At 51.9% G+C, this 23,044-nt stretch overlaps 19 protein-coding genes across 19 annotated transcripts; 10 read left to right on the top strand and 9 right to left on the bottom strand.

The window, feature by feature from the left end:
- Positions 1 to 261: 261 nt before the first annotated feature.
- OGAPHI_006708 (uncharacterized protein) lies at positions 262 to 1,661 on the bottom strand (the record flags this gene model as incomplete). The annotated part of the gene is made up of 2 exons (XM_046208023.1): positions 262 to 987; positions 1,425 to 1,661. 2 exons carry the CDS (start codon positions 1,659 to 1,661, stop codon positions 262 to 264), a joined length of 963 nt encoding a protein of 320 aa, XP_046058425.1.
- On the top strand, positions 286 to 2,709 carry OGAPHI_006706 (uncharacterized protein; the record flags this gene model as incomplete). Its single annotated transcript, XM_046208021.1, has 1 exon — positions 286 to 2,709. One exon carries the CDS (start codon positions 286 to 288, stop codon positions 2,707 to 2,709), a length of 2,424 nt encoding a protein of 807 aa, XP_046058423.1.
- Positions 1,947 to 2,288, bottom strand: OGAPHI_006707 (uncharacterized protein; the record flags this gene model as incomplete). Its single annotated transcript, XM_046208022.1, has 1 exon — positions 1,947 to 2,288. One exon carries the CDS (start codon positions 2,286 to 2,288, stop codon positions 1,947 to 1,949), a length of 342 nt encoding a protein of 113 aa, XP_046058424.1.
- Positions 2,710 to 2,957: 248 nt separating the features above from the next.
- OGAPHI_006705 (uncharacterized protein) lies at positions 2,958 to 3,281 on the bottom strand (the record flags this gene model as incomplete). Its single annotated transcript, XM_046208020.1, has 1 exon — positions 2,958 to 3,281. The coding sequence occupies one exon, from the start codon at positions 3,279 to 3,281 to the stop codon at positions 2,958 to 2,960; it is 324 nt and encodes a 107-aa protein (XP_046058422.1).
- Positions 3,282 to 3,379: 98 nt separating this feature from the next.
- Positions 3,380 to 4,000, bottom strand: OGAPHI_006704 (uncharacterized protein; the record flags this gene model as incomplete). The annotated part of the gene is made up of 1 exon (XM_046208019.1): positions 3,380 to 4,000. One exon carries the CDS (start codon positions 3,998 to 4,000, stop codon positions 3,380 to 3,382), a length of 621 nt encoding a protein of 206 aa, XP_046058421.1.
- A 42-nt stretch (positions 4,001 to 4,042) lies between these two features.
- OGAPHI_006702 (uncharacterized protein) lies at positions 4,043 to 5,563 on the bottom strand (the record flags this gene model as incomplete). The annotated part of the gene is made up of 1 exon (XM_046208016.1): positions 4,043 to 5,563. The coding sequence occupies one exon, from the start codon at positions 5,561 to 5,563 to the stop codon at positions 4,043 to 4,045; it is 1,521 nt and encodes a 506-aa protein (XP_046058419.1).
- OGAPHI_006703 (uncharacterized protein) lies at positions 4,653 to 5,114 on the top strand (the record flags this gene model as incomplete). The annotated part of the gene is made up of 1 exon (XM_046208018.1): positions 4,653 to 5,114. The coding sequence occupies one exon, from the start codon at positions 4,653 to 4,655 to the stop codon at positions 5,112 to 5,114; it is 462 nt and encodes a 153-aa protein (XP_046058420.1).
- A 295-nt stretch (positions 5,564 to 5,858) lies between the features above and the next one.
- Positions 5,859 to 7,565, top strand: OGAPHI_006701 (uncharacterized protein; the record flags this gene model as incomplete). The annotated part of the gene is made up of 1 exon (XM_046208015.1): positions 5,859 to 7,565. One exon carries the CDS (start codon positions 5,859 to 5,861, stop codon positions 7,563 to 7,565), a length of 1,707 nt encoding a protein of 568 aa, XP_046058418.1.
- A 103-nt stretch (positions 7,566 to 7,668) lies between these two features.
- OGAPHI_006700 (uncharacterized protein) lies at positions 7,669 to 9,369 on the top strand (the record flags this gene model as incomplete). Its single annotated transcript, XM_046208014.1, has 1 exon — positions 7,669 to 9,369. One exon carries the CDS (start codon positions 7,669 to 7,671, stop codon positions 9,367 to 9,369), a length of 1,701 nt encoding a protein of 566 aa, XP_046058417.1.
- Positions 9,370 to 9,386: 17 nt separating this feature from the next.
- OGAPHI_006698 (uncharacterized protein) lies at positions 9,387 to 11,735 on the bottom strand (the record flags this gene model as incomplete). The annotated part of the gene is made up of 1 exon (XM_046208012.1): positions 9,387 to 11,735. The coding sequence occupies one exon, from the start codon at positions 11,733 to 11,735 to the stop codon at positions 9,387 to 9,389; it is 2,349 nt and encodes a 782-aa protein (XP_046058415.1).
- On the top strand, positions 9,601 to 10,560 carry OGAPHI_006699 (uncharacterized protein; the record flags this gene model as incomplete). The annotated part of the gene is made up of 2 exons (XM_046208013.1): positions 9,601 to 9,701; positions 9,963 to 10,560. The coding sequence occupies 2 exons, from the start codon at positions 9,601 to 9,603 to the stop codon at positions 10,558 to 10,560; spliced, it is 699 nt and encodes a 232-aa protein (XP_046058416.1).
- A 106-nt stretch (positions 11,736 to 11,841) lies between the features above and the next one.
- OGAPHI_006697 (uncharacterized protein) lies at positions 11,842 to 13,119 on the top strand (the record flags this gene model as incomplete). Its single annotated transcript, XM_046208011.1, has 1 exon — positions 11,842 to 13,119. The coding sequence occupies one exon, from the start codon at positions 11,842 to 11,844 to the stop codon at positions 13,117 to 13,119; it is 1,278 nt and encodes a 425-aa protein (XP_046058414.1).
- Positions 13,120 to 13,492: 373 nt separating this feature from the next.
- OGAPHI_006696 (uncharacterized protein) lies at positions 13,493 to 14,983 on the top strand (the record flags this gene model as incomplete). The annotated part of the gene is made up of 1 exon (XM_046208010.1): positions 13,493 to 14,983. The coding sequence occupies one exon, from the start codon at positions 13,493 to 13,495 to the stop codon at positions 14,981 to 14,983; it is 1,491 nt and encodes a 496-aa protein (XP_046058413.1).
- Positions 14,662 to 18,279, bottom strand: OGAPHI_006695 (uncharacterized protein; the record flags this gene model as incomplete). Its single annotated transcript, XM_046208009.1, has 3 exons — positions 14,662 to 14,938; positions 15,012 to 16,490; positions 16,559 to 18,279. 3 exons carry the CDS (start codon positions 18,277 to 18,279, stop codon positions 14,662 to 14,664), a joined length of 3,477 nt encoding a protein of 1,158 aa, XP_046058412.1.
- Positions 18,280 to 18,608: 329 nt separating this feature from the next.
- On the top strand, positions 18,609 to 19,772 carry OGAPHI_006693 (uncharacterized protein; the record flags this gene model as incomplete). The annotated part of the gene is made up of 1 exon (XM_046208007.1): positions 18,609 to 19,772. The coding sequence occupies one exon, from the start codon at positions 18,609 to 18,611 to the stop codon at positions 19,770 to 19,772; it is 1,164 nt and encodes a 387-aa protein (XP_046058410.1).
- OGAPHI_006694 (uncharacterized protein) lies at positions 18,959 to 19,369 on the bottom strand (the record flags this gene model as incomplete). The annotated part of the gene is made up of 1 exon (XM_046208008.1): positions 18,959 to 19,369. One exon carries the CDS (start codon positions 19,367 to 19,369, stop codon positions 18,959 to 18,961), a length of 411 nt encoding a protein of 136 aa, XP_046058411.1.
- Positions 19,773 to 20,379: 607 nt separating the features above from the next.
- OGAPHI_006692 (uncharacterized protein) lies at positions 20,380 to 21,018 on the top strand (the record flags this gene model as incomplete). The annotated part of the gene is made up of 1 exon (XM_046208004.1): positions 20,380 to 21,018. One exon carries the CDS (start codon positions 20,380 to 20,382, stop codon positions 21,016 to 21,018), a length of 639 nt encoding a protein of 212 aa, XP_046058409.1.
- Positions 21,019 to 21,046: 28 nt separating this feature from the next.
- On the bottom strand, positions 21,047 to 22,376 carry OGAPHI_006691 (uncharacterized protein; the record flags this gene model as incomplete). Its single annotated transcript, XM_046208003.1, has 2 exons — positions 21,047 to 21,824; positions 22,096 to 22,376. The coding sequence occupies 2 exons, from the start codon at positions 22,374 to 22,376 to the stop codon at positions 21,047 to 21,049; spliced, it is 1,059 nt and encodes a 352-aa protein (XP_046058408.1).
- Positions 21,979 to 22,965, top strand: OGAPHI_006690 (uncharacterized protein; the record flags this gene model as incomplete). The annotated part of the gene is made up of 1 exon (XM_046208002.1): positions 21,979 to 22,965. One exon carries the CDS (start codon positions 21,979 to 21,981, stop codon positions 22,963 to 22,965), a length of 987 nt encoding a protein of 328 aa, XP_046058407.1.
- Between the last annotated feature and the right edge of the window lie 79 nt (positions 22,966 to 23,044).

Raw genomic sequence — 23,044 nt, 5'->3', positions numbered from 1 at the left:
TCCTATTGCAGATAAAATGTAAGATTGGTATCTCTAAAACGGGTGACCCCCTTTTTTCTTCCCTATGGGGCAAAAAATAAACAAGATTTGGCGTATGTTTATGTTTTTCCCTCTCGAAAAATTTGAAACTACACTGTATATTCCCTCTGTCGGTCGATCGTCCTTGATTTGCTTTACAACACTTGTTTCTGACTCATAACAACCCGTTCCTATATCATCCCAGACCTATCCCGTGCACCATTCATAATGAGCGTTCCTCCCTCAACGAGAAGCTCGCGACTTAGTATGAGTTCCGGAACAAAGAGAAGAACTGCCAAGGAAGTTAGATTTGGAGCTTATGTGTTGGGATCTACGGTTGGTGAAGGCGAGTTTGGCAAAGTCAAACTCGGATGGCGCAAAGATGGCAAACAGCCGTCCCAAGCTGCCATCAAACTGATCCGTAGAGACTCCATACCCAAGGGCTCTGAAAAGGAAAACAAGGTCCACCGCGAAATTAACGCTTTGAAGAAACTGGCACATCCCAACATCGTGAGGTTGGAAGAGGTGCTTCAGAACGACAAATACATCGGAATTGTGCTGGAATACGCCTCCGGAGGTGAACTTTTCGACTACATTCTCGAACACCGGTACTTGAAAGAATCTATGGCCAGTAGGCTGTTTGCTCAGCTGGTTTCCGGAGTCGACTACATGCACGCAAAGGGGATCATCCACAGAGACTTGAAGCTCGAAAATCTCTTGTTGGACAAACACAAAAATATCATCATCACAGACTTTGGGTTTGTCAACACTTTCAGATCCACAGACTTGATGAAAACAAGTTGTGGCTCCCCCTGTTACGCAGCACCAGAATTGGTCGTCAGCAGCGACCCGTACGAAGGACGCAAAGTCGACGTGTGGTCCTGTGGTGTGATCTTGTACGCTATGTTGGCCGGTTACCTTCCCTTCGACGATGACCCTCAGAACCCTGATGGTGATAATATTGCCAGACTATACCATTACATCACCAACTCACCATTGACGTTCCCCGAATATATCCAGCCTACGCCAAGAGATCTGCTCCGCAAAATCATCGTGCCGAACCCGAAGAAACGTATAGATCTCAAGCAAGTCAGGGCTCACGTGTGGCTAGCTCCACACGCTCCGTTCTTGTCTGTCACGCCCGCAGAGTGGGACAGAAACTACACCAGATCAAGACAGCCTGTCGCATCGCAGGATAAGATTAACAGAAGATTATCGCTCATGGAAAACCCAAGTTCGGCGTCTCTCATGCTCAACAGACCACACAGCAAGTCTTTTGCTTCGAAACCTAATTCCGCATTACTCTACTCTAATCCTGCAGCACCTCAGACCTCTCGCGCTGTCGCTATTTCATCTGGTCCTGACAATTTGCATTCTCCAACCTCCCCACACGAGTTCTACCGTACTGGACGCGAAAAAGCTGGCTCTTCCGCCAGCCTGGTGCTACAGGCCGTTGTGGAAGCTGACAATTTCGAAGTTTCTCGAAGAAACAGTGTCCAAGGTGACAAGCCTAATTTCCCAAGATCTGCCACATTCCAAGAGGGTACTAGACCTTCGCGTAGCAGCAGTTTGATTTCGAGCAGCGCACCACCAAACTTCGAACCTATTGCGGAAACACCCATGTCTGTCGGCGACACGCCCATGCCACCACCTTTGCTCCCACCAGTGCCAAGATCGGGTGGCTCTCAGAGCCCAACCTCGGCACAAACAACGGCATCTTTCTCCTCCAAGCTTCCAACGCGGTCCAACAGACCACGGCCCATGTCGTACCATCCTGCCAGTGCTTCTTCCGGCTACATGTTCCCATCACCTGACTTGTCATTCCTTGTTCCAGCAACTTCGTCTGAAACTAGTCTCACCCGACCATTGTTTGAGAAGGCCAGTTCCGGCTCTTCATCTCCGGTGAAGGAACATAGAAACTCGTGGTGTCAACCTACTGAGCCTATTGTTGATATGGCTAGTGCCAGTGGTGTTCTCACTACACTGAAGGATGCGGCCGAAAAAGAGGAGGCTGCCGAGCCAATGAAGGATTCCGAGAAACGCAGAAGTGCTGCATTGGACTCACTTTCCAACGCGATCGATATCTTCTCCATTTCGTCCACGACGACGACTCCAAACTCGCCATTGATGTCGGGCGAATCTACTGCCAAGGTCGAGACTATGAAGGAGGTCAAGAAGGAGGAAGTAAAAGAGACTACTGTGCCAGCCCAGGAACAGGAGAAAGAGCCAGAGTTGCAAAGCGTGTCTTCTCCAGTCAAGGACGACACCATCAGAGAGTTGCCAATTGCCGACGATCTGATGCAGCTCAAATCTCAGATCGTGGGGTCCTCCGGCAGAGCGTCGACGCCGAGCCGCCAGTCGAGTATTTCCGAGCGCAGCAAGCACGAGAAAGAGAATCGGAACAGCCGCAAAAGTTCCACCTCGACCTCTGCCCCTGCACCGAAATTCAAGAGATTCAGCATGTTAAGTTTCTATTCCCACAACAATCTGTCGCAGGAGCTACGTCCACCACCATCGTCGCAGTCTGTCCAGTCTGCTCAGTCTGCCCAGCCTCCACGCAAGATCTTGGAACCAAGCAACAAGAAAGACGATGTGGCCGAGCGTCGTATGACCATGGGGGCTCGCAGAGAAAAAGACTCGACGGCCAAGAGAGTGATGGACTTCTTCAAACGGCGGAGTGTGAGGATCTAAGACATAATTTATACGGGAGCAAGTTGGCTCCATATTTGAATGTATTAAATATTTACCCATACGAGATATTTGGTGTAGAGGTGTGTATTTACTCATGTCGACCGCTGGAAAACTGCGACCAAACACTACATGGAATATATCTAACATAAAGACGTTTATTAGTCTTACTTATAACAGCTTCAACTCCTCACTCCTCTCTGTATCTGCCTCTGTATTAGGGTCCCAAAGTTTCGATTTTGGAAAACCACTTAGATGTTGGATGGGTACAACATGATTCTAACGGAAGCACCGAAAGTCTTTGCTGGCAAGTTGTTCTTGAACTGTGCTCTCACCAATCCGTTGTTACCGTGAGTTCTGGTGACCTTTCCCCAAATGCATCTGATCTTGGAGCCTCTAACTTCCTTGGAAGCTCTGTAGACGTAGGCAATTCTTTTTCCGAGGTAGAACTTAGCCTCGTCAGAGTTGGCAACGCCCTCAATCTTGATGAGAGAGGTGTCTGGGTTCGTGACGTGCTTAGATCTTTGGTAAGAGATGTGCTTTCCCTTGACGTAGAGTCTGTGTGATTCAGCCATCTTGATGAGAATTATAGTAAATAATTTTTCAATATTTTACTCAGGCAAAAGTTTTCCAGGGCTGTTTGCGACATCACGTGAGCAACCCTCAAGCACACCTAAGACCGAGACGGACTGTAGATTTGGTAGCTAAAGCGGAAGCCGGCCTCGTTGTTGTGCTGGGCGAACTCTGCGTCGAGGCCCTTTGTGGCGAGGTATGCTGTCCAGACGTGCGGTTCTTGTCTTTTCCACGGCTCCAAAAGCTCGATAAAGGCGTCCATTTCGAGCTCCTTTTCAGCGCTGACTTCGGTCAAAAACACTCGCTCAATCAGCTCGGGGTCGTTCTTCAGAACCTGGTTGTACAGTTCGGCACCGCCAATCACAAACACCTCCTCGATCTGTTTCGTATCCAGACTCTGGAGCGCCGATTTCAGCGAATCAGCGATTTTCACGTTCTCGCCGTGTGTAGCCAGCTCGTCGGCGTATTTCTCCGAAAACGCGCCCACGTTTCGCGTCAACACAACGTTCACTCTGTCTTTGAGCGGTCTGAACCGCGCAGGGATCGATTCCCACGTCTTTCTGCCCATGATCACCGCGTTCTTTTTACTTTTGTCGACCGTTTGAGTAGTCACCTTGCGGAAATATTTCATTTCCTCCTTCAGAGCCCATGGCAATTGACCCTTGTACCCGATCCCAAGCTTTGGAACCAACGCAGCTACTATCAGCGACACTTTGGTCATGATTTCTTAATTTTATCAATTTATTCAAGTACGATTACCTAATCAATGAGTCCAGATACGCACCATTTTATCCTTACCACCACTCACCACACGGGCACCGTCCAAACTCCAGTCGACCGCGTAGACCTCGTCCGAGTGGCCGGGAAGGTCTGAAACGAGTTTCTTTGTGCGCACGTCCCAGACCTTGAGCGTTGTATCTTTGGAGCAGCTGACCAGGAGTCTATTATCGGAGGACCAGGCCGTTTGGTACACGGCGGCCACATGACCGCGGAATGTGGCCAGAAACTTGCCGTCGCGGCCGTCCCAAAGCTTGATGGAGTTGTCAAAAGACGCAGATGTGACGTAGCGACCGTCGGGAGAGAACGACACGTGATTGACCAGTTTTTGGTGGCCGGTCATTCTGCAGATTGGTTTAGGCGACCGGGCTGGCTCCCACAGGAACATCGTGAAGTCGTCACTGGCGGTGACCATTCTCTCAGTAATCTTGCCGCCCACCTTGGCCACTTTCTCATAGTTAGCAAGCGCCTTTTTCTGTCTTTCTGTGTCGTCCTTTGGTTTTGCTCCCGTGTGATCGAACGGACCGGATCTGAGCGCAAAATCGGTCGAGAGAGCAATGTGGTTGATCCAGTGTCCGTGTGCTTTGAGTGTTTGAATGCATCTTCCCTCCTTAGGGTCCCAGATCTTGATAGTCTTATCGTGGGACCCAGAGTATAGCAGGTTGGTTCCGCCCCATCTTATACACGAGACAGACGAAGCGTGTCCAGAGAGCGTCATTTCGCAGCGTTGCAAGGCAGTGTTCCAAATACGAACGGTTCCGTCTTTCGATGCAGACGCCAAACGAGGAGAGTCGCCCGGAGAAACCAAATGCGCAGGTTCCCAGGCCAAGGAAGAAACAAACTTGGAGTGGCCAGAAAGAGTTCCGATCTGCGAGCCGGATTTCCCTTCCCAAAGACGAACACTGCCATCCATCGATCCAGTGGCAACAACATCACCGAACGGAGAGTACGAAACACATAATACCCAGTTCGAATGGCCGCTCAAAGTCGTCTTGATGGTCTGGGTGTTGCAATCCCAGAGTCGGGCAGTGGAATCGCCTGCTCCCGTGACGAAATAGGAGCTTGTGTTGGGCGGGAACTGTGCAGCAAGGATAGTGGCACCGTGTCCACTGATAGTGCCCGAAGATCTCGTCACAGGCCGCACCTTGAAGACTGCTCGCGGGGTGAAAACTAAAGTGAGTGTATCTTCGGTAGTTTTTATTCCTGGCTTCAACACCGAGAAATAGATATTATCCTTCACGTCTATGAGATCAGAACCGTTCTGGACGGCAAAGGAGTATGCAACGGGCTCGTCCTTGTTGTTCTGGAGCTGATTGAGCAACTCCTCGAGCTGTTTTTCAGAGATCCCGCCGGGCACTCTCACGGAACTACCGACATTCTCGCCCGAATCGGACGCCTGGAACTTGATCAGAACATCGGGAAGGTCTGTAGGAACCAAGTCAACTTCGCGCGGAAGTTGGGCCTCCCGCTTCTGCTTCTTGGACGGAGGAGGGATCAGCGTAGCCATGCTAGTAAAATATTTCAAAAAAAATTCAAATATTTTTTTTTTCCAGGGAAAATTACACACCCGTACACCGCGTTGACTAAACCAAACGGCGTTGAGATAAGCACATGGGGGCCAACTGGAGGTTAAAACATGCGCAATAGCGAACTTTCCCGAAACAGATCTAAAATATAAAAGGTTCGCGTCTCCACGAATGAATTGGAAAATTGGGGTAATCGTTTCAAAGGTACAGCCGTTTGATCTTATCGCAAATTTCCGTTTGGAGAAAGACCCGAAAATCTTTTCCCGATCTTTTCTAATGGACCAAGACTCAATCTCGTCGCTGGACTCGGAGCGACAGTCGGTGGTTGACGGCTACAAGGTCAATGAACGCGGATATGAAACGTACGAGCAATCGCGGTCGCCTTCTCCCGCCATGCATCGCACTCGAACAGGAGTTTCGCTCGCTTCCTCGATGACTCGCGGGGTCCGTCGAATTGTGGACCAAGTTCGAGACGACAACATGCAAACGGCGTCGGAGGATCTTCAAAGACCGCGTACGTACGAAATCGCCGACCAGCTAGGTTTGGAGGAGGCCATAACCATTGCAACCAACAAATCCGAACATACAACCACCGTTGAAGATGACTCACAGTATCCGCAGAAGGATACGGGATACGCGTGGGTGGTGTGCGCTATGATGTTTGTTGTGTTTTTCTCGACGTGGGGGACAAACGGCTCGTATGGAGTGTTTCTTAATTATTGGCTGCAGAACGAAACTTTCCCCAACACGGGAGCCACCGATTTTGCATTGATTGGAAGCTGTGTGCTGGGTCTGGCCCAGATCTTTGCTCCACTATCACAAACGGCCTCGGCCATTGTTGGACTGCGGCCCACCATGGCGCTGGGTCTGATTCTTCAGACGCTTGGATATTTATTGGCCTCATTTGCTACCAAAAAATGGGAGCTGTATTTAACACAGGGAGTTCTTGTTGGGTTTGGATTTTCGTTTCTGTTCAACCCGTCGATCGTAATTCTTCCCGAGTGGTTCGACAAACGAAGAGGTCTCTCCTTTGGAATCATCGCTTCGTCAAGCGGTGTTGGAGGAGTGATTTTTTCCCTTTCATGTCAGGCCATGATTAATAAAACAGGTACTCCAGCTTGGGCTCAGCGAGCACTGGCAATTATTACCTTTTTCCTGAACTTGCTAGCAACTTTGTTCATCAAGGAGAGAATCCCAGCTAAACGTCTGTCCACTTGGCACGATGTGAAGCTGAGAATACGCATTCTGTTCAACAAAAACGTGCTGGCTATTCCTCAATTGTATACCATTGCGCTGTGGTACTCGTTCGTGGTGTCGTGCTACGTGGTGGCACTATACTCACTTTCTGCGTACGGTTCTTCTATTGGACTCACCAGTGACCAGGGCAGCCACGTCACAGCCATATTTAACGGATGCCAGGCAATAGGAAGAGTCTTTATCGGACTGGTTGCAGATTACGGGGGCCGTGTGAATTTGGCCTGCATTTTGTCACTCACGATGCTGATCCTGGTACTGGGGATGTGGGTCAACGCAACCACGACCGCAAGTGTATTTGCATACTCTGTTCTCTCGGGCTTGACGTTCGGTGCGTCCTCGGTGCTGAATCAACCAATTCTTGCTGACACGATCCCTAGAGAATTATTTCCTGCCGCATGGAGCTTTCAGAGCGTTGTCCTTGGATGCTTCACTCTTTTCTGTGAGGTGGTGGCTCTCGAGCTCCGCGACATGTCGTTGTCCAAGCCGTTCATCAAAGCACAGATCTTTTGCGGCTGTTTTGCCGCTGCTGGTGTGCTCTGTGTTTTTTCAATACGAGAGTGGAAGATCAGAAAGATGCTGACAAATCGTCTCAAGATCACCGAAGAAGCGCTCGAAATAGAAAAATCGGACCAGGTGCTAATAGACCGCAAATCCAGCTACCTCAGTCTCCTCAGAAAAGACCCCGTTGGTCCGCTTGTCCGTTTGGTTTACCCAGTCAAGGTTTAATAGCACGGCAATTTTTAGTTCTTTGAGCACACCTCGCACCCCTAACTATCTTATCGTCAATTACTCTATTAGGAATCGAAACAATTTATTTTTCCGTAACTCCATGGATACCAGTTCTCTTTCGTCGCTCGACTCCGACACGCCACAGGGTCTTGAAGCAGCGCAGCGGGCGGACTCGGTTCGTGCTGTTTCGCGCGCTGCCACGGTTACACGCACCAGAACAGTCACGTCGCTGGCTTCCACCGTTTCTAGGGGTGTGAGAAGTGCTAGGCAATATGTCGAGCAGGCCCGGCTCGACGACCTCCAGACGCCTCGGGAAGCTCTGCAGGGCTGCGACACGGTCGATCTCGAGGACGCCATACGGATCGCCACCAACAGGTCCGAACGGGCGGGTCCCGAAGCGCAATTGGCACCCCGTGATGAAAGACCAGACCTCCCGCCTTTGGATCAAGGGTACTCCTGGGCCATCTGCGGAGCCGTCTTCACCATGATGCTGGCTACCTGGGGAGCCAACGGTTGCTACGGAGTTTTCCTGAATTTCTGGCTCCAAAACGATACGTTTTCCGGGTCCAGTGCCACAGATTTTGCTCTGATTGGCAGTTTGGTCCTCGCGCTCGCACAGGCCTTGGCGCCCCTTGCACAAATGGCCTCTGCCATCTTCGGCAAGAAAGTCGTCATGCTCTCCGGTGTTGTGCTCCAGTCGGCCGGTTACCTGCTGGCATCGTTCTCCAAAAAGCTCTGGCAATTATACCTCACCCAGGGCGTTTTGGTCGGGTTCGGGTTCGCTCTCGTGTTCAATCCGGCCATCGTCATATTCCCGCAATGGTTTGACAAGCGTAGAGGCCTGGCTTCGGGAATCATCGTCTCTGCGAGCGGTATAGCAGGTGTGGCTTTTTCGCTTGGATCCCAGCAGATCATCAACCAAACAGGCAGTCCCGCGTGGGCTCAGAGAATGCTGGCGATTTTTTCCGTGGTTGCAAACACAGCTGCAGCGTTTGTACTGAAATATCGCGTGCCGTCGCAGCGTTTGCGCACCCGCCACGAGATCATCACCCGTTTCAACGTCCTGTTCAACGTCAAGGTGGTGAAACTGCCCCAGGTGCACTTGCTGACCCTGTGGTTTGTTCTCGTGCTCTCTTGCTACATCATGGCGCTCTTCTCGCTGTCTGCATTCAGCACTTTTGTCGGCCTCACCTCGACCCAGGGAAGTCACGTGACAGCCATCTTCAACGGGTGCCAGGCAATAGGCCGGTTTATGATTGGAATAAGCGCAGACTACGTGGGCCGCGTGAACCTGGCAGTGGTATTGACGTTCAACATGGTGGTTCTGATCTTTGCCATGTGGATCAACGCCATGACGGCCCCGGTGGTTTTCGCTTATGCTGTGCTTTCAGGGCTGACGTTTGGCGTGGCTTCCACGCTGAACCAGCCGCTGTTGGCAGACTCGGTTGCTCCTGAGCTGTTTCCGTCCGCATGGAGTTTTCAAAACTTCTGGATGGGCGTGTTTACCGTTTTCTGCGAGGTGGTGGCACTCAAACTCAGAGATATGAGTCTGGACAGACCGTTCATCAAGGCGCAGATTTTCTGCGGATGTTTTGCGTTTGCTGGGTTCTGCAGTATTGTTCCGATCAGAGAATGGAAGATCCGTAAGATGCTTTATGCGCGACAAGAGGCTTTGGAGGAAGTTCTTGACCAGCAAAAAGACTCGCAGGAGTTTGAAAAAAGACGCGAGACGTACGAGGCGCTGCTACAACGGGGCGCCGGAGCGTACCTTGCGAGACTGTTCTACCCGGTGCGGGCTTAATAATGCCTAATATCTACTTATTTCTTTAAAAAGCGTAGTGGTCTTCCCATGCCGAGTCGTTTTTTCGTTGGTTTGGAGATTTTCGTCAGTCCTTCTGGGGTGAAGGCGTTTCCCGTCAGTTTAGACGCCGGCTGGAACCCTTTATAGGTGGTGTTCAGGCTTGGAGACGAGCGCATAACATTAGCAAAGCGTGAAGTCGGCTGCGACAGGTTCAAAGGCGGTCCTTTCAACATGGCAGCTTTGGACGATTGCACGAATCCCTTGGGCAGATTTAAAAACCGGCTTTTGGTCTTCGCCTGGTCTCCCATGCTGAACCCAAGCGCGCGGTGGTGGTAACTGAGAAATAGCCGTTCCTTGGCCCTGGTCACAGCAACGTACATGCACCGCCGTTCCTCGTCCAAAGCCGCTTGTCGTTTGGCCTCGTCCAAAGACGTATTGAGCGCGTACTGCGACGGTAAGATGCCGTCACATAGGGCAGGAACAAACACCACGGGCCACTCAAGTCCCTTGGACCCGTGAACAGTTGTGATTGTGATTTTGGGAGCTGTCTTTTTGGCGTCCTTCGTTTCCTCGTAAAGATACACCGAGTCCAGGAACTGCGTAAGTTTGTCGAGACTGGCGCTTGTTTCTGCCAGAGCATCAAACGACTCATCTGCCACTTCAATCAAATCCTCTGTCTCATACGCGTCCTGTAACAGCGTCTCTTCCTGGATGTTGAAACTGACAAGCTGGTTTTGCAACTCGTTCAAATTGGCCTCGATCTCCTCCTCCGGAGAGTCGTGTTTGTCTGCACGCTCTTTGGCAATTATGGAAACCAGTTTGGTCTTGGTGACGATGTTGTTGAACATTGTAGAAAGCTGTTCCTGCTCGGTTTTGTCGTCCAGTAGCAGTTTCCGCGAGGATTTGATTATGTCCAAGACTTCCTTGATTCCAGCCACCGATTTCGCCATAATGCCCTTCACACGGCCCTCGGCAATGCCCTCAAGGATCGCCAACACGTTTCCCGGCTCGTTGTGGGCGCGTTGCTCCATAAACAAGTCTTCAATAATTTGCATCGATTTCGGCCCAAGTCCAGCAACATGGAACTCCAAACACCGACTGTACCCCAACCAGTCCATGTCAGAGGCAACGGCACGCATGAAGTTCATCATTAAACGGATCTCCTTGTTCTCCCAGAAAGATCTGCCGTGAACCACCTGGTACGGCAAGTTCGAGTGGATAAGTTCCTGTTCGATCACCCGCGATAGAAAACCAGCACGAAGCAAAATAGCCACGTCCGAACACCGGAACACCGCACCGTCCACGAGCTCCTTGATCTTCTTTGAAATACTGATGGCTTCCACCTTGTTGTCGGCGCTGCTGAACAGCTCAACAGGCAGATTCACCTTTTTATTGGATTTCAGCTTCTTTTGCTCCCGTTTGCCAAACTGCTGTCCCATGAGCTGTTCGGCCAGGTTCAAGATGTTGCTTGTTGATCTATAGTTCTGTGTTAGCGACACCTTGGACACAGTGACACCTTTCTGGCGGTAGTAGTCCTCCATCCGGAAGAAATTCTCTGCTTCTGCGTTTCTGAAGCCATAGATACTTTGGTCCGGATCTCCAACCACAGTCACGTTATGCAAATGAGACTCGTTGTAGCCCGAGAGCATATAAACCAATCCAAGCTGAACAGCATTGGTATCCTGGAACTCGTCAACAAGCACGTGTTTCACCCGACCCATGCAATACGGATGTTTTTTCAAAAGCGTGTGTGTCAGCAACAAACAGTCGTCGAAATCGATCACGTTGTTCCGCAAAAGCTCCTCCTGGTACTCCCTGTAAATGTCGAGATACTTGTTGCGGTGGTTGGCCGACTTGGCAGACGGAACATCGTCTGGTAGCTGGGCCTTATTTTTATGCGATGAAATATAATTCTTGTACGATTTGACGTCCTGTTCCTTCGACGCCAGATCAACGCCTTCCTGTGACAAAGTCTTGACCGCCTTCTTCACCAAATGACGCGAATCTGCCTCGTCGGCGATCTTGAACCCGGAGTTGAGCCCGATCAGACGACCGTACCGACGCAGAATCCGCACGCAGATCGAGTGGAACGTCCCGATCATGAGTTTTTTGTGGTCCACCTCCGGAAACTGCGCAAGCAGCACGTCCAGCCGTTCAACCATCTCGTTCGCGGCCTTCTTGGTGAACGTGGCCACCACTATGTCCTCGGGAGGAAGCTTGTAGTGGAGCATCAGGTACGCCACGCGCGCGGTGATCACCTTCGTTTTGCCCGTGCCCGGACCCGCAAGAACAAGCAGCACGCCGTCCAGCGGAGCAGTCGCCGCCGCGCGCTGGTCCGCGTTCAAATCGTCAAGAAACTGGTACATCGTCTCTGGCACACATTTTTCTCACACCCGGTGCAAGGAGTAGACACACACGCGTCGTTGGCGGTGCATGGATGTGCGCGCTGCGAATCTTATCGTATTCTGTCAGATGACTGTGGGGACGCTTCCTTTGGACGCTGGCCGTTCCGACTGGAACCTTCCGTCTCTTGAGACGCTTGTTTTGCAATTGGGCGCCGAAATAGACGCCGCGTTTGGTTCAAGAGCCGTCACCATGCTTCCCACGCTCACCCCGGTGCCAGACTCGCACACTCACGGCAAAACGCTTATCCTGGACCTGGGCGGGTCCACGTTCCGAGCGTGTATCATGGGGCTGCATGGAGACGGCAAGTACGTGCTGGATTGTTCGCGCGAGTGGTCGCTGGACGCAGAAAAGGAGATCAACACGGCATTCTTCCAGAAACTCGTGCACTACGCTGTGACGCTGCCGTTGGACGAGCATTTCCCCGGCTCTGTCACCGTGGGGCTGTCGATCTGTTTTCCGTTCAGGCAGACACGCTCGAACGACGCGTATCTCGACGCCGTGGGCAAAGGCTTTGTGCTGGCGGAAGAGATCCGCGGCTTGGACGTTGCACGGCTGTTGCAACAGCAGCTCGAAACGGCTACCAACAAACCCGTGCACGTGCGCTCAGTGATCAACGACGCCGTGGCCGTCTACGTGGCGGGCGCGTACCTGTACAACTGCCAGCTGGGGCTGGTTTTGGGCACAGGACTGAACGCCTCGGCCAGCTACGAAAAGTCCGTTATCAACACAGAAATGTCCTGTTTTGGCAGCAGTCTGAAAACACTCGTTACCACGTGGGATTTGGAAATGCAGCCTGGATACCGCCAGTGCAAAGACGCACACCTCCAGCCACCCCTGTTCCAGCCATTGGAGTACTTCTGTTCTGGAAGATATATCGGAGAACTACTCAGACTGGCTATAATCGACTTGCATTCCCAAAACAAACTGTTTCCAGATACAGAAATCGCTGCTACGAGGCAATACGAGCTCACAGGAGAAATGGTGTGCCGCATTTACCACGGGAATGTAAAAGAAGCTGTCAAAATTCTGAAACAGTTCAAGGCGGTATGTTCCCCTGCAGATATTTGCGTCATACGGTCGTTGATTGAATTTCTCGTTGCGCGGGCCGCGCGTGTGCTGGCGGCCTGGATCTTAGCGTTCTGTCAACGACAGCACCCGGAGTCGGCCACCGTGTGTGTTGGGTACATTGGGTCGTTTTTCCAGCATTTCGAGCTGTACCGGCAGAAATGCGAGGCCGCACTCAACAGCTATACACACCCGCATGGGAACCCACGGTTCCTGTTGAGGCTCATCGACCACAGCACCGCCCTGGGAGCTGCGATCTCTGCGTGCCAGATAAGTTAAATAAAAAATAAACCAAGCTGTGCGGCTCGGTATACAATTAACCCAATGCGGAAAAACAGGAGTTCCCAGACAATAGATGGTTACCAGGGTAACAATTGAAATAAAACTCTTTGCGGAAATATGACAACACGCTGTGCACCGAAGCCAAATCTAATGCAAGGATTTTTCATCTTATAAAAGTGAACCTTTCTGCGCCGACAAGCTTGCTGGACGTTACTGGATACAAGGGACCTTTGCAATTGACGCGTTTTCTAGCTCCTGTCCGCTTTCGCCAACTCCCATTGCATTTCCGCGTCTTCCCGTTGTTTTCTAGCCGCTCACAGCAGGGTCCTAACCACATCTCGCACAGATATTTATAGCAAGCTGCCGAAAAATGAACAGCTGGTTGGCCCTAGCAACGACAATCGCCGTTGCCCGGGCGTTCAGTGTGTCCGGCACATCACTGCTAGATTCAGATCACGTGTACAAGGTCGACACCGTGGAGCAGCCCCCGTCTGATTTCTCCATCAAAGCCACCAGCACCCGCAAACAATCCGTACTGGCGAGTTCCAACTCGTCGAGCACCACATTACCATGGCAGTCGGGAATGTCTTTCATTGACTCCGACTCCAACAACGAATCCTACACTGTGAATGTCACCATCGGCGACTCGGAGTATCCGCTGCTGATCGATACCGGAAGCGCCTACCTGTGGATCTACGACTCGAATTGCACAGACTCCTCATGTTCGGGCAAACAGCTGTACCCGATCTCGTCGGGCACGAACTCGAGTTCGAGCTTTTCGCTTGCGTACAGCTCGGGCTCAGCCTCGGGCAAGGTCGTCACCGACACGTTGCAGCTGGGCAGTCTCTCGGCAGACGAGTTCGAGTTCGGCGCCGCCAGCAGCGTGCCCGATCTGTTTGAAGACTACTCGTTCAGCGGCGTGCTTGGTCTCCCTGCCGTCAACTCGTCCAACGGACTCACCAACCTGGTCACTTTCTTGAAGAACCAAGAAACTATCAGCCAGGGGACCTTTGCCCTATGTCTGGGCTCGTACGACACGGCTCTTGACGGCTCCAACAACGGACTCCTAGTGCTCGGAAAAGACATACAGGAACTCTATGACGGGTCTATACATTACTCCTCGGTGGTGGAAAACACCAATAATTACTGGCAGGTGGTTGTTGATTCTGTTTCCGCAGACAGCTACCAGATCTCGTTCGACGAAGCAGAGATCGACGGCCAGGACTCACAAACGAAACGGCTGGCGGTCGTGGACAGCGGCACAACGTCGATCGTGGCGGCGTCCGCAGATGCCACCAAAATTCACTCGTTCTTCTCCGACTCCATCACAGACGGCGACAACTTTGCCATTCTGTGCAACTCCACCCTGACACTCAACTTCAAGATAGCAGGCTCGTCCTGGTCGCTGGGACCAGACGACTATCTGGGAAACGCGTACGGGTCCGGCAAGTACGACGGATACTGCGTGAGTAACATTGTTGGTTCGTCGTCGCTGGACAACGGCACATGGATCCTCGGGTCGTTGTTTTTGAGAAACTATTATGTCTCTTTCGACCTCGACCAGAGCAGACTCGGACTCGCCGACAGAAATTCTGTCGAGATCGTGGCATCCATGTCATCTGCTTCCCCAACACAAAGCACAGTCTCAGCATCTTCCACGGCCTCCACTGGCTCAGCATCCTCAGCATCCACCTTGTCCACGAAAACCAGCTCTGTTTCGACCTCGAAGGCCACGTCCGCCAGCTCGTCTGTGTCTGCGGCCAGCTTGTCGTCAGCAAGTTCGGCAACCGTGTCCAACCTCGCAGGAAAGCTCCAGCTCGCCTCTCCATTGTTGCTGCTCTCCCTGTTGTCTCTAATTTGATTCCAACCTCTATATCATAATAAATTACCGACCTCCTTTCTTAGCTCTGTGTCTTCTCTTTTTCCTTTCCATGCGGGATATTTGGATCAGATCGTCTTCCGATGGCTCGTAGATGTGCCAGATCGTGTAGTGCGGCAGCCCACCAACGCGGAATCCCATTTTTTTGCTCAACTTGCCGAAAGCCTCCGTTTCGGCATGGTTCATAAACGTGAATGCTGGGAAGTTTGAGCCTTGACGGAAAACCTTGGCCTTGGACAAGATCGAAACTCCTCCCACGCCGTCTAAGTCGACAATCTCGTCTGGGTTTCCGTCCTGCTCCCGAATGTATGCCAGATGCACGCGCCAGGTCGGGTACTCCGCGTACCCTTCCACAATAACGTCGTCCTCCGTCAATGTTTTTGCGAGCTCCAAGCCCTCCTTCGACTCCATCCACGAGTTGAGGTCATAAGGCTGCTCGTTGCCCAAGAACGTCGGTAGCGGTCGCCAAACGTTGGGGACAATCACGTCAAACGCTGTCGAGAACCGCATCATGCTCTCCAAGATATCTCCCGGCGAGGTCTCAATGTCAACGTCTCGCCAGTAGACCCACGAATGATACGGTTTCAGCGCGGTGCTGACAAGCCAGTTACGCGCACGGCCCATCAACTTTCGGCGGATCCCCTGGACCTTCACGTCGTGTCTGTCACTGAACCCTTGTCCAATAACTTGTCCGAAATCTTTCTGGTAGATCTGCACCGAACGGAACGGCTTGAGGTACTCGGAATGGTATGGCGGCGAGTAAGCCTTGCGCACGTTCTCGACATAATCGTACGGCATGTATTGCAGATACAGGTCGCTTGACCCAATGATACCTGTCGATGGGGTCTCTTTCTCCTTTTGGTCGAGCAAGTCCAAAAGAACGCCTTTCTGCATGGCCTGTGAGTATTCAAACAACGTCTCCAGAGTGGTGTCTCCCTCTGAACAGTCACTCACGAGAAATGCAATGTCTATTAGGCTGTGATCGTAGGTCATGTTCATCATGTTGCGGAACATCAACGGGAGAACCTTGGCGGCGTTTCTTAACGGAATTAACAAAAGAACAATCTCGCCGTTCTTGTTCCCTTCCGGAGTCCCCTGGTAGTCCATCAGGTCGTACAACTCAACGGTGTCGGGCAACGCGTCCTCCTCGTCCACGCCCGTGGCCTCGCGCCCCAGACTGGTTTCCGGCGGCGCTGGCTCCGAATTCTCAATCTCCAGCGTGAACTTGGCCGGTCTGTGGCTCCTCACAATCAACACCAGCAATAAAAGCGCGATCAACGCGCCCACCACCGTGTACCACTTTTGTCGAGCATGGTTTTTCTTCTTGGGCTTGATCTCATACGCACTCGTCCTATAGGTCAGTAACAACTCGGCGTCTATTTTCAATTTCCACTTACGTAGGCAAATCTGTCTTTTTCGGATGTTGTCCAAACCGTAACATCTCGCCTTTGCCGGTGACTGGGTATAATAACACTGGGTGACCCTTTTTCTTTACTATGTTATTTTTTCTCGCCTTGTTTTGGGCGGTGCACGACTATACAAACATACTGGCCTTACACCTTTTCGAGCAGTCCGTGAACTGTGGGACGGAACCACTCGTCGCGCAAGGTGTCCCACACACGGCGTGCCAGGCTGGCGGCCCCGGCTTCCGTGCCGCTCTTCGCCTCAATGTACACCTTCAGCTTGGGCTCTGTGCCGGAGCCTCGGGCCGTAAACCGCACCTCGTCCGCGGTGGCTGTCGAAAGCACCACGGTGATCATCTGCGAAGAGCTGTCCACGGGCAACAGAGGCTTGGTGTCTGGTGTGGTCGAGTCGTAGCCAACAGTGAGATCTCGCCAAGATATGACTTTAAACTCGCCAATGGTAGCCGGGTACGGTTTGGCTGAGTGTCTTATTGATTCGAAGATGCTGGTGGTTATCTCCGGGTCTGGAACAACGTAATAACCGTTGCACTCTTTGAAATAACCGTATTTTTGGTACCCTTCTTCCAGCACGTCGACGGCAGTTTTGCCCGTGTCGAGCCAGTGCTGGTACATTTGGAGGAACACCACGAGTGCAGAAATGCCGTCCTTGTCGTGCACCACAGAGAAAAGGAACCCAATTGCCTCTTCGTATGCAAACGGACAAACATAACCTTGCAATTCCAAATCGATAACTTTATTTCCAATCCACTTGAACCCGGTCAGCGTGTCCTGAAACTGGAACCCTTCCACTTTGGCCATCGACGCAATCATCTGCGACGACACCGTCGAATTCACCAGCCACACGTTGCTGACATCGTCCATCTGCGACGTGACATACTGTGCAAACAGGAACCCGAGCTCGTTCCCGGTCAGCTGCTTCCATCCGCCGGGAACTTTGACAGCCGCAGAAAACCGGTCTGCGTCCGGGTCATTGGCCACCACCAGCGACAGCCCGGCCTTCTCTGCCGTCTGAACAGCCAGATCAAGCGCGCCCTTCTCCTCCGGGTTCGGAAACGTCACTGTGGGGAAATCTGGATCTGGCTCACATTGCTCAACAGCATAAACCAGACAGTCTTGAGGAACAGCCTGTTTCACAAACTCAGTGCCGACCCCATGCATTGCTGTATACACTGCCTTGAAGGAGAAAGACGGGGTCTTGAGCAAACTTTGCTTTACCCTTTGTGTGTAGTTATGTATAACCTCGTTTCTGACCAAGACAAGCCTGTCAGCGTGTTTGCGGAATACCAGCTCGGTGTCCCAGGTGGGGTCGTCAAACACCACCTCCAGGTTCTGCAGGATCGATTGCTGGATCTTGTGGTCGTGCGGAGGGATTATTTGGCATCCGTTGCTCCAATAAACTTTGTACCCATTGTCGTCCTTGGGGTTATGCGACGCGGTTATCATGATTCCACCACACGTTTTATAATAATCCACAGAAAACGGCACCAACGGCGTCGCGGCAAGCCCCTTGCCCAGATAGTACACTTTAAACCCCTTGAGCAAAAACACCGCCGCCGTGAGCTCGGCAAACCGCCGAGAGTGGTGTCTGTGGTCGTGGCCCACCACGACCGACAGCTCTGCGTGGCACGTCTTCATATACTCGGCTAGGCCCTGTGTTGCCTGGACAACGGTAACGTCGTTCATTCGGGTGAACCCGGCCTCCATCTTGGCGCGCAAACCAGCGGTTCCAAACACAATTCGGCCGCCCAGACGCTCGTGCAGCGAGGCCGTGTCGTTTGCGTCAACCAGACGCTGAATCTCTGCCCGTGTTTCAGGGTTAACGTCCACAGACAGCCATTGATCTGCCAACGACATATGATAACTTTTAATAATTGTTTCGCCACAATGTTACTTCGCCACACGGATGGCCCCAGTCTTTTTCTCTCACGCGTCCTGCTTGCCTTATATAGATAATTGCCAAATCGGGCCAAATTGTATGCATATGCACGACCTTAGAGATTTTTCGCCATTTTCAACCACTAAACGATTCGTTCACTCTTGTTAATCCTTTCTGTGTCCAAACACCTACATCGTCCTTGCTTTACTACGTCCATATTGCTTTCCATCCCCAGCACCAGCCCCAACACTTTATTTAAACACAGCCACCACATTACACCCACAAGAATTGCCCAACCTGAAACACCATGTCTGAGAAATTTATTGACCAGTCGCCCACCAAGAAAAAACGTAGAGGCAGACCTCCAACAAAGCCAAAACAGGAGAACAGAGTGGGAGAAAGCACGCTGAACTTTGCCATCAGCTCTAATATCAGCGCTTCCAACAATTCAGCAGCTACTATCCGCCAAGGTGCCATTTGCTCAACCCCCGTGATGAAAGTGAGTCCTGGGCAACGCCGATCGGGCTCCAGCGGCTCGTCGTTGCACACGCCAACGCCCAAGCGCCGGAAACAAGCGCCGGGTCTGGTTACCATACAAGAAACAGGAATTTCAAAAGCCCACCAGGAGCTGGCATCCATAACCCAGAGGGAAAAGGGTTATTTGGACTCGTCGCCAATAACCTCGTCGTCCGGGTCGTCGCCATCGGCCTCGGGACTGCAAAGCTCGCCAATAAACACATCGCCGCTCAACTCGTCCGACCAGCTCATGAAACATGACTCCCGCACCGCAGATTTGAACCCTTCGCTTTTGCAGCCAGACATCCTTGCACCAAAGACTCCAAGATCGAACGCTACGCCGTCTTTGAAGCTGCCCCCATCGACTCCTATATCGCACTTTTCGCACGTTTTAAGTTCGTCACCGATGTATACCCACTGGTATGCACAGACCCCGCACGGTCGCGTGGCCTCGACCCCAAACAGTCTAGTGCCTAAGCCTCTTCGGTTTGAAGAGCTCAGACCACAGGGTCCTGGCACAACGCAGAATGCGGGTCTCGGAATTTTGGGCATGCGCAATAAGTCGATGCCTCTTGGACAGGAGTCCGGGATCGTACAGCTACAAAACAAGTTACGCAAAACACAGTCAATGAACGATATAGGGGCCGACAAACACAACTTTCAAGTCACTGTCCAGCTGGACAGTAAAGGCAAGGCAATGGTGGTGAAGAAGAGAAGACGTGTAACGGCTGTGCCTTCCCCCGCAATGTATGGGACGCATTTCGCAGGAGATACGATGTACAGCATGGAACCACCTCCGGGTCTAAAAATAGGGGTTGATCCGTTTGTTGTTGGGATATCTGCCAATGAAATGGAGATGAAATCGCCTTACATGATGGCCGAGGAGTTGAGTAACGCTGCACGATTACGTAGTGACGCCCGTTTTGCGCTGCGGGAGCTTTTGAAAGACCTATGAGCAAATTATGAATCTGGGCGTTCGATTTAGCACGGTTTTTCGCTCCTGCCTGCTGTTTTTTGACGTGTCGCGGCGCTGCGGCCCAAGGTCAGTGAAAAAAAAAGATAATCCGGAAAATTTTCGAAATTGCGAGGTGACATGATATTCCGGTGGCCCGCATAAGCTGCCTCCTCACCCGAATAATTGCTATTTCGCGAACTCCAGTCGGCGAGAGGGGTTTGTGAGCACTAAATGGGCCCATTTTTATACGATGATGCAGGAGGTTTGCTCATGAGGGGGAAGCGGATAATACGTTGTTGTACGGTGTTTATTATGGTTCCCCAGATTCTGTTATATACCAGCAACAATATGTTTGCTGCACCTATTGTGTTGTAAAGAACTCAGCCTAGCTTTCAATTGTTTCCCTAGTACAATTTAGGTGCAGCAACAATTGCGTGTTTGTATGGTGCCATGCAGCAAGCGTGAAGATCTGTATGTATGGAACACGAATTTGACACCAAGCCTTGTAGTCTTGTGCCCGGGGTGGATCTATAAATACGGCAGTCTTCCTCGCCTTAGCGGCTTCTATTACATGATTTCCAAACGTTCCAATTTGACGCATCAATTTATGGACGACAACTTTCTCCAGGAGGCCTGGTCTACCTGTCTGAAAGGCGTGCCGTCGCAGTCGTTCGAGGTGGTATCTGCCCCATTGCAGGCGGTGGATTACTTTTCCGTGGCGCTGTCGGAAGAGCAATATTTCAGGTGCTGGAACACTATCAGCAAGAGCAAGTTTGTCAAGCCGCGCGAGCTGTCGAGCGTTTATCGACTGCGAACGCTCAAGTCGCACGGCCAGGTGGAGGACATCCAGCTGATCCTGCCGTGCACCTCGTCGCAGCGGCTGCAGAACGCGTGTTGGCGGGCCTGGCAAAAACAGCGAAATAAGCTTCCGGAGCTCGACCCGGCCGCCATCAACTGGCACAAGGAGAACGACATCACCGCGCTATACGGCCCGCTCATGGGCGACCCTGAGTACGCCGTGGACGAAGACAGCTCCGACAACGACGACACCGACGACGATTTCTCCAGCTCCCGGTTTAGCTCCATGTCGTCGTCTGTTTCGTCGGTCGACTTTGGCAAAAGACCCAATCTCCAGCCCCGCCACCGCCGCCAGCGCAAACAAAAACAGGTCTCTTTCTCAGAGTCTGTTTCCCGCAGAGACATAGTCGGAGACACCATCTTCGACTGTACGTATTCCATGGTGTAGGATATTTATGAATGAATGCATAGACCAATTAGATTTCGCCGAGATGTAGTTGGATGGTGTTGTTGACGACGTTGGTGAGTTTGTCGGGCTCGGGCTCCGATTGCTGGCGCAGCTGGTTGCGGAACAGAAACCGCGCAGACTTGAAAACTATGCCGTACAATTCCTTGCACTCGTCTTTGGACAGCGTGGATTGCACCTGGAACCGGTCGAACCCGGCCAGAATCAGCCGCTCGAGCGTCTTGTTGAACCGGTCGATCAGCGCGGGCTCCTTGGCCAGCCTGGCCGGCTTGCGCGACTGGCCCCGTTTCTGTAGATGCTGTTCCAACACGCTATTTTCTCGTCCTAGTCGCGACGGCTCCACGAAAACGGCCTCGTCGCGCCCAACCGTTATGTTTCCCGCCATCGCAGCCGCCTGGTGCGCCCGCCGAACAAACTCGTTGTCCAGGTCCACCAGAACCGCCTTCATCAACACGTCCTGGCCAGACAGTTCCGGATAAACCACCAGATACCGACTGGGATTGTCCGACTCGAGCAAAACCGCCACGATCTCGTCATTCGCAAAGTCGCTGTACATCATAATGTCCGCAAAGAACGCCTGGGTGTCCAAATTCGCACTGAAAACGCCAAACACTGCGGTCTTGGTGCTCCCCACCAGCCATACGGGCAGACTGTTGAGAGATACCAGCTCGCACGCGACCAGGCGTCCAAACTCCGGCACGGCGTCGCCCTGCTCCTGGTACAGTTCGACGGCGTCCAACGGCGCGCCGCCCTGCAACGCATTGCCAACAGCGTACCGTCCTGCAAACCTCATTTAATCGCACCAATAAGTTGCGGTGCAAAGATGTTCACGCTCGCACTTCGCCGGTGTGGTGTCTCAAATTTTTCTAATCCACAGCCGACTTGTTTAGTTTCGCAACAACATAGCAACCGGAACGCCATCCACTGTCCATTGGATCAAAAATGACGTCTAAGCCTTACTCGGTTGCCAGGGTGTACGCGGACGCGTGCGAGATCCGTCCGCGCGAGTACTGGGACTACGAAAACTACAAGATAGAATGGGGCAACATTGCTAACTACGAGATCGTGTCCAAGATCGGAAGAGGCAAATACTCAGAGGTGTTCACCGGGGTGAACGTTTTGAACAACCAGCCATGTGTGATCAAGGTTTTGAAGCCGGTGAAGTTGAAAAAGATCCATAGAGAAATCAAGATTCTCAAGAACCTGACGGGAGGCCCCAACATCATTCGCCTGTACGACCTGATCCAGGACCAGAACTCCAAGATCCCGGCGTTGATTTTCGAGAAGATCAACAACGTGGACTTCCGGGTGCTGTATCCGAAATTCAGTCTTGACGACATCCGATTCTACTTCACCCAGCTCTTACGGGCTTTGGACTACTCGCATTCGATGGGGATCATCCACAGAGACGTGAAACCGCAAAATGTCATGATCGACCCGCTCACAAAGACGCTGAAACTGATCGACTGGGGTCTGGCCGAGTTCTACCACCGTGGAATGGACTTCAACGTGCGGGTGGCTTCCAGATACCACAAGGGTCCGGAATTGCTAATAAACCTGCAACAGTACGACTACTCCTTGGACCTGTGGTCGGTGGGGGCCATGATTGCTGCCATTGTGTTCAAAAAAGAGCCGTTTTTCAAAGGAGACTCCAACACCGACCAGCTCGTCAAGATCGCCAAAGTGTTGGGTACCGACGATCTTCACAGATATTGCGACAAATATGGAATCATTCTCTCGAGCGATTACGACGAAATCCTGCCCAACTGTCCTAGAAAGCCATGGAGACACTTTATTAATGAGAACAACAGACATTTGAGTGAGAACCCGGCCGTGATCGACTTGATCGACCATTTGGTTCGGTATGATCATCAAGAGAGACTCACTGCCAAGGAGACCATGGCTCATCCTTTCTTCCAAGGTTCATGATATAGTTAATATACAGTAGAAGCTGTTTTCCGGATCTTTTAACATTTATCGACGCGTCGATGTCAACACCACTTTGCGT

This window comes from Ogataea philodendri (genome assembly GCF_020536065.1).
Source record: "Ogataea philodendri strain CBS6075 chromosome Unknown scaffold13, whole genome shotgun sequence".
Taxonomy (NCBI): domain Eukaryota; kingdom Fungi; phylum Ascomycota; class Pichiomycetes; order Pichiales; family Pichiaceae; genus Ogataea; species Ogataea philodendri.
Note: the sequence above shows the minus strand (reverse complement) of the source record. Positions and strands in the feature narration are given on the sequence as shown.